The sequence below is a fragment of the Vigna radiata genome, chromosome 4 (genome assembly GCF_000741045.1).
Source record: "Vigna radiata var. radiata cultivar VC1973A chromosome 4, Vradiata_ver6, whole genome shotgun sequence".
In the NCBI taxonomy this organism is placed as follows: Eukaryota; Viridiplantae; Streptophyta; class Magnoliopsida; order Fabales; family Fabaceae; genus Vigna; species Vigna radiata.
In genome coordinates, this window is record NC_028354.1 from 18151148 (window position 1) to 18159830 (window position 8683).

General features: G+C 31.7%; 2 protein-coding genes across 2 annotated transcripts in view; both read left to right on the top strand.

Annotated features, from left to right (window-relative positions):
- Positions 1-893, top strand: part of LOC106758472 (phenolic glucoside malonyltransferase 1) — a 1873-nt gene extending 980 nt beyond the window's left edge. The window contains exon 2 of the mRNA XM_022780176.1: positions 6-893. Within this exon, the coding sequence (XP_022635897.1) occupies positions 6-728 (723 nt within the window). The 3' untranslated portion in view covers positions 729-893. The remainder of the gene's footprint in view (positions 1-5) is intronic.
- Positions 894-5534: 4641 nt separating this feature from the next.
- Positions 5535-8683, top strand: part of LOC106758473 (malonyl-CoA:anthocyanidin 5-O-glucoside-6''-O-malonyltransferase-like) — a 5656-nt gene continuing 2507 nt past the window's right edge. Inside the window, exon 1 of the mRNA XM_022780177.1 lies at positions 5535-5678. Coding sequence (XP_022635898.1) covers positions 5535-5678 — 144 coding nt within the window. The remainder of the gene's footprint in view (positions 5679-8683) is intronic.

Consider the following 8683-nt stretch of genomic DNA (forward strand, 5'->3'; position numbering starts at 1 on the left):
TGAAGCTTCTACCTTTCCCTCCAAGATTGGAAGATCATGTTCGAGGGACATTCGTGCTCACGGGAGCAGATTTGGAGAGATTAAAGAATAGGGTGATGTCCAAGTGGGACAGTGTAGACATAGTTAAAGCAGAATCAGGCTCAAACTCAACGGTTTCTTCAAAACCAACCAAATTGTCGACTTTTGTTCTAACTTGCGCTTATACTTTTGTTTGCATTGCCAATGCCTGGAACGGAGTTGAAAATGAGAAAAATAAGTTTGGTTGTGGGTTCACCGTGGATTGCAGGGCCAGGATGGAGCCTCCAATTCCTGAAAACTACTTCGGGAACTGTGTATGGGGCAATTTGGTGGCTGCTAAGCCATCGGCATTTATAGAGAAAGAAGGGTTTGTTATTATTGCGAAAAGTATTCATAGTAAAATAAAAGAGATATTAGATAAGGGTGTTTTTCATGAAGCAGATGATATTGCTCCTCGATATGAAGCTTTGGCAAAACAGGGAGTTGAAGTGTTAGGAACTGCGGGGTCTAACCGTTTTGGAGTTTATGGGATTGATTTTGGTTGGGGAAAGCCTTTAAAAGTGGAGATAGCATCGGTGGATAGAGCCCTAACAATTGGATTAGCAGATAACAGAGATGAGAAAGTCGGTGTTGAAGTCGGGATTGTTATGAAGAGACCAGTGATGGAACTATTTGCCACTTTGTTTCGTGGAGGATTGTCAGATGAGTGATTCAACATGGCATATATGAATTTGAACAAACTGCTCACAAACTTCCCCCTTTCTTCTTTATCAGAAAATCAAAAGTCTTCTTCATTTGCTACAAAAATTCTCATTGAGTTTCACCATCATATATTTACTTTCTACTAGTTTTTTTAATTGTCTAACTTAGCTAAATATTATCTTTCTGCATTACTATATTATATAAAAAGTGAAGTAAAAATATCCATACTTTTTTTATTTATACTTATCATATATCATTTCTCTCTATGAATAAAACGGTGGTCCCAGTAACATTTTTCTCTCCAAATCACAACGTTTGTAGATCTGTATCTATGGTTTTCATTTTGATGGATTATGAAGGGTACCAAAGGATTCTTCTGTAAAAATAATATCCTCTTCTTCTTCTTCTGTTTCTATTGGTTAAAAGTTTAATAAAACAAAAGAGAAATATTTTTTTTTTCAAAATAAACTCATTTTGTAATAATTTACTTAAATTATATCGAATAATCATTTTACACACCAAAATATTTGGATCGTTTAACGAGTCTCCAATGAGATTAGTCGGCCAATGAAATCGGTCGGCTTTAAATTAAATCCATTTGTCATGTTAATAAAAAAAACTTATTCTAAAATTTAAAACTACAGATTCGAGACAAAGAACTATTAGTTCTAAACTATCAAAGTTAAGATGATTTAAATATACTAATTAAAATTATTGTGTTTCATGATTCTCGTTTTACTTTTCAACATGTGCATTAATTATATATGGAAAACTCTTACAAAATATTATGTAACATTTTTTGCAATAGTACATGTGTTAGGATAAAATAATCTGTACATATCAATAAAATGAGTTGATTCATGGTTATAAATTTTTTTTTATTGAAAAATATATTTTGGTATATTTTCCATGTCATTGTTTTGACAATAAAATTATTAAATTAATTTTATTATCATAAAAAAAAATTAACACTTGGTACATTTTTACAAATATTAATTATAGTTATAATCCAATCAATTATGTAAACATTAATAATAATGAAATATATGTAAATATAATTGATTTTTATTATTGTAATTAACTATATTTAAATACTTTACTTCTTTAATCATAATTAAATTATATATATAACATAATTAATTATTATATACTTCCTTTATATATGTTTTCTATTAAAAATGAAAAATTTAATAACCAAATTTATTTTTATTTTCTTAATTTATATTTCATTTCCGATACAGCTTGTTAAATCACATTTGTTACAAATGTACCTTACAAGCAGAAGTCATAAAGTTTCAATTAATACAGAAAAATGTTTCCATCCAATTAAGTATGGTTGAAAATTGTGGAGTATTCATTATGATGTGAAATTTCTCATTTGACATAGAAACGATGAAAAGGTGTACCTATACAATTTTTGTATTAATAACTTAATTTTTTTTTTAAATTGATACTTGTAAGTAACTCCTCCACGTAATGTAATTAGTCGTAGAAAAGTTAAGAAGATGTACGTATACAATTTTTGTATTAATATTTTTTTAAGTTGATGTTTATAAGTAACTCCTTTACATAATGTAAATTAATTGTAAAAAAGTTGGAAAGTGTACGTATACAAATTTTTGTATTAATAACTTTTATTTTAAGTTCATACTTATAAGTAACTCCTGTATAATGTAAATTAGTTGTAGAAAAGTTGAGAAGGTGTACGTATACAATTTTTGTATTAATAACTTCTTTTCTTTTTAGTTGATATTTGTAAGTAACTCCTCCACATAATATAAATTAGTTTTAAAATATCCGTATATCATATTTATTAACCTAATTTTGGAGCTTCATCTTTCAAATAAGAAGCTGTATCACATGTCGGTTAAATTTTAGTTTTTTCTTTCTTTCTCTCTTTCTCCTTTTCCCCTCTCTATATCATATATTTGTTTAAAACTTATGTTGTACTATCAATATAACGTTTTAAAACTAAGCCTACTATACACACACTTATTCATTAAAACTAATCATTATAGAAACACCCATTATAATATTCTTACAAACTTCTGGAACGTTTACCAAAATAACATGAAGGTTCTAAAAATATAGAAATAAATATAGATAAGCATGTGCAAGATAATTGACATATTTTCACAATATTAAAATAAATTAATTATATCTCACAGTATATATTTTTCAAAATATATATATATATATATATATATATATATATATAATTTTTATATAAATACATTTATAATTAAGAAAACTGAACAAGTGTAATATTCTAAAATTTCAATTTAAATCACATCCTTAATATTACACATAAGTTAATTCGAGAAAAAACATTTAAAATTCTCATTACAAATATTCATAAATAATTTATACTTGAAGAATACATATTGTACTAAGCCTAAAGAGTAAGATAAACGTTACAAACAAAACAAAAGGTTGGAACTTTTTATATTAAGCTTTAGCTCCGCTACCAACTAGCACTTGCTCCATAGATACATATTGGTGCAGTCAAGGGAAACGACAGCGTTACTTTCGCCCATAGGCAGCGGTTCCTGAATCGAGACATATACATGTGAGGCAAAGGTTGTGAACTGAGGTAAAAAAGAGTATGATTTTGCCTCGGTTCAATGGTAACCGAAGCAGTAGCTTTTTTTATTTTTTTATCTTTTTTTCATGGGACTTTACGCCTCGGTTGCTTCTGAACCGAGGTAGTATCTCAGACTTTGCTGCCTCGGTTAGAACCTGAACTGAGGCAGTAGAGTGGTTTTAAGCCTCCAAAAGCACAACATACCACCTAAAGCTGCAATAATGCCAATGTAAGCATGCTTCCAGTCATTGTAGCAATCCACTGCGGAAACCTTCAATTCCTCAAACCCTTTAAATATGTTGATGATATTGATGATTATGGTGGCGTATCTAATGGCGTAATGGTAGAATTTCCAGTAGATTCTGATTTTGTGATCCTTGTTGGGCCTTAAAAGCATAGCAAAAACCTCTATTCAACGAAATAGGTAATTTCTTTGAGCCCCCATAGCATTCAAAAGAAGAGGGTTCAAAAACAAGCAAACGAAGAGCATCTCATAAATCATACATGAAGGGTTCCAAGGCAGAAGAGGGTGAATAAAGCAGGGATTCATATACTGTAACATGAGGAGAATGTGTCGGAAAACAGGTAGGCTTCGTTTAAACACCAAGAGAGGGGAGGTGAATTGGTGAGGTTTCAAAATCAGAGTCTTTTTTAAATCTTTTTCGCAAAGTATAAACCTTTACAAAGTTTCTTAAATCACAAGGAATGAAAATTTCAGTTGCAGCGCAAAATACTAAGTAGACTATAAAAACAGTAAAATCGACTTAATGTAAAAGAGTAGAGATTGAAAATTCAAACGAAGGTATTGTTTGGAAAAGTGAGAGTGGCATTATTTTAACGGGTAGCCGTCAAGCCAGAATGAGGATAAAGCGCTTAGCAATTGACGCCACGAAAAAAACCTTGTGCAAGCGAGAGAGAGAGCATTGGAGGAAGAAGAGTGCGATAATAAAGGAGGAAGAAAGAATCTGCGTGAGAGCAATGAGCGAGGAAGAAGAAAATTGAACAGTAGTTTAAATTTTTTAACCCCTGGAAGCAATACTACCTCGGTTCTTCACTTAACCAAGCCAGTAGACCACTATATGCCTCGGTTCACAAAGGAATCAGTGCTTATACGCCTCGGTTAACAGCTAAACTGAGGCATAAACATGTTTTCACACCGGCTCTGGGCAAACCGAAGCAGTAGGCCAGGCTCGAAAAGCTGAAAACTTTGATGTGCAGAGGGGTAAGTGGAATTGCAGGTTGTTAGGCATCAGTTGTATGCTTTAAACGAGGTAATAAAGCTTATATATGTTTTGGTTCCCTTTGAACCGAGGCATATAAGTTCAACTAAACTACAAAAATGCCACCGCGTTTTAATAGGTTTCGGTTTCACCTAAACAGAAACTTGTTATGCGTGTTTAAATAGCGTTTTTTTACTAGTGATACCACCTAAACTCACATAATTAAGATGATCATTGCAAAAGATAAACATATCCAAAGACAGACAATACAAAAACAATGGTAAGCTAAAGTATCAAAAGATTATAGATACAATTTAAAACAACAACAATATACATGCATATTATAAATCAATCCATTTGAAACTAATCCCTTCCACTTTAAAACTTTTACTGTCCGGATAGATGCATTGATGTCAGACTCATGGGGAACTTGCACCTGTGTATGGTGGAGCAACCCGCTCAGAAATAATAATCACAACCTCAACCATCACCAATAATGTCATACACCAAGGTTAATTTGTCAAATATCTATGGCCAAAACCAATGACCATATACTAGGACCTCTTGTACTCTCCGCGACATAATCATTCATCTCCACTTGAGATGAGGTTATTGAGAGTGTCAGGATCATTCCCCAACCCAATAGCCCCTACTTCAATACATAACACAACATAACCAACTTAGGATATTTCTCCTTGTGATTCCTTTCTCACATGATACTTGAAATTCACACCTCACATATTATTTGAAAATCATCATCACATCTCATACATAATCATATTCATAACTTTATTTTCATTTCACAACATTCCATATAAAATTGCATGTTATCGCATTAAACCTTCAAGCATTCATTCAAACACATCACCATCAGCCTAAAACACTTAAACCAAAACTCACAGACTGATACTCAAGTGCCCAGAAACCCCAAACAGTGTATCACATATTACAGGACAACATAGAAAAGAAACACCAAAAACCTACACAAAGGGCGCTCAAGTGCCCAGGGGATGGCGCTTAGTGCCCTAGCCACCGGAAATGGGCGCTCAGCACCAAGGGGCTGGTGCTCAACGCTGGTGCGTCTGGAAGTGGCACCCAACGTCTTGGAATCAGTGCCCAAGCGCTATCAGCAATCTCCAACCCTTTTTAGATCAGTTTGTACACTTCTCGCACAACTTTGAAAGGTTCCTAAGACCTTCTAAACACCCTAAAATATCTTATAACTGATCCCTAACTAAAAAAGACTACTTCAACCCAACTTAACACCTTAAACCATACCAAACTCAATTTTATACCTTCCAACACCCAATTTCTACAACTGACAGCTGGAATAAGTCCTAATAGACTCAATAACAAATTATAAACTCTCACCTTCTAGTTTGCAATCTCACTAGTTAAAACCCGTAAATTATGCATAAAACCATGCAACCACACCCTCACAATTCCTCTGCTACATAATGCACCACATTGTACTGGTTTTAACGCTCCAATAAGTCTTAATTGAACAAAACATCAACCTCAAACATCAGACTTCTCTCCAAAACTGCTCCTCTAGAAATTCACCACTCAACCTCCCTTATTCGGACCAAAAACATGCAATTACCCACCCACTCACTAGTCCTGTATTAAGGTCCACACTAGATTTTACTGGTTTTACAACTTCAACAAGTCTTAAATGACTTAAAAGTTGGTCCTAAACCTTTGTTTTCTTCATCCAACTTGTTTTTCATAATAACATCCATCAAAACCTCTCTTTTTGTTAAAATAAAGACTTACAACCTAAACCAAACTATCTCATCTCAACCTGACAACTCAATTGATACTACTAACAACTTAATAACAACATTCAAAATAAAGATCATTTATCAATAAAATCAGTAGGACATAACAACCTCATTCAACCAATAATCATCATTAAAAAAAATACTCTAAACTCAATAAAATCATTTTAACTAAATTACCAACATGCATCAGATTCATGAATTACAAAATATTATTTCATACACAACAACTAGATTATAAAATAATTTTAGTTTCCCTTACCTTACAAGATTGCCTATCAAGCTCTAGAATCGCACTCTCGTTACTTTCTACTTAAGGAACTATAAATACACCTACTAGACATCAAAAATAGAAATAAGGAGAGCGTTTAGGACCTCTGATTGACAATGATCTAAGAAGACATATTGAAATGTACATGCGATGGAAAACTCCATGCATGAACTCGAGCAAAAAGACAAAAAGTAAAAAGGAACGAAAACTTACTTGTTCTATTGTAGAAACAAATTAGATAGATATGGAGATTATCTTGCTGTGATCTCCTGGGTACCTCCTGATTGTCAAATAAATGATTGAGAAGTTAGAAAAGTTAGACAGAAGGTACAGAGAACTGAGAGGAATAGTTTTAAAAGGATGAATTATATTTTAAGTAATGAGACGAATTTAAGAACTTCTATTTATATTAAAGATTTATTTTAAAATATAATACTCAGTTACATTATTTTAATACACCTATAAATTCTAATACTTTAATTTCTAGGTTCACATGTTATACATAATTTTTTATATGACAGTTCTAGTAAAAGAATAATGTCCTAATTGGAGAATAAATATTAAGATGGAATGATTTAACTCAAAGTGAATAACAATGCTTCATGAATAAGAAAATCCAAATGTCTTAAACTCGTGTAACTTTTTATTAATAAATAAATTAGTTACTAATGTATCTTTGGAAAACAATATTTCTATTATAAAATACAAAAGAAATGATAAATATAAATTATTTTCTTTATTTTTTACATATTTCTTATAAGTCTGGGGTCTAATTTGTAGGTTTATAGGTTTTGGATAGACCTTTGAACGTTTTATTCATCTTCAAGTATCGGGTTGGTCTTCAGACTTACGAAATGGTATAGAGCCTCCCAAATTTGAGTCAAAGTGTTCGAGATATAAAGACTATGAAACCCTTCTTGCCAAACTTTTTCACTTATTAACTAGTTTTCTTGACTTGGTAGTTTTAAATTTGATATAATCTCTTTTCATGTAGTCGCTTTAATTTCTACTTTATCGCTCCACTTTTTCTCACACTCTTTATAGGTAAGTTTCTCTGCTTTTGTTAAATTCAATGTCTAGGTTTTGTTTTAGTTTATCAATAAACAATCCCTAATCGTGCTAGGCTTAATTTAAAGTAACTCTTAAGTTAGTCCACAATCAAAATGAGTCAGTTACTTAAACGGGCATTCCAAATTCCAAGTAATAATCCAATTAGACTATTTATTATATAATTGATTGAAAATATTTTCATCTCAAATATATTTAATATTTCCAACAATCTAGCCTAATTTCAAATTTTTACTATAATAAAATTAAATGTCAATAATCACTCATTCATGCTACTATTTACTGTCAATAATTACCATAACCTTTTCATTATATTTCATTAAATAAAAATTTCATTATTATATTATTTTTTCATATAAATGAAAACTATTACTTTTTTCATATAATCTTTTAAACTATTTAATTGTTAAAATCAATTAACAATATATCAATTTCATTTATTATATTTAAAACTAAAATTATTGTTATATTACTTAAATTTACTACATTATTTTAATGATAATAATAACATCAATGTAACCTAATTTTCATCATATCTACTACGTAATAATTTCATTATTTTATTATTTTAATATACAAAATAAAAATAAATATTATAAAAATAAATAATGTAAAGAACTCGTGTGTACTCGTGGTCATGTCACGTCACGTCAGCTTAGGCTCATGCAACTCGAGGTCACCTCACTTGTTTATGATACATATATTCACCTCAACAGGCATCCTCCATCACTAAAACAAAAGCGTGACCTTTGTTTCATCCATTTTCCTGGAAAGAAACATACACTCTGTACTTTCTTCGCATGGCTTTCCACAACATCAAAATCCATGAACAGTGCACTGTTGCTCCTCCCTCTGCGCCCCAAATATCCCTCCCTTTCGTATTCTTCGACTTGCTCTGGCTCAGGTTCCATCCTGTAGAACGCATCTTCTTCTATTCCCTCCCAGTAACCCATTCAAACCCATCCGTTTTCTTCACCCAAGTTGTTCCAAAGCTCAAAACTTCACTCTCTCACACCCTCCAACACTTTTCCCCTCTCGC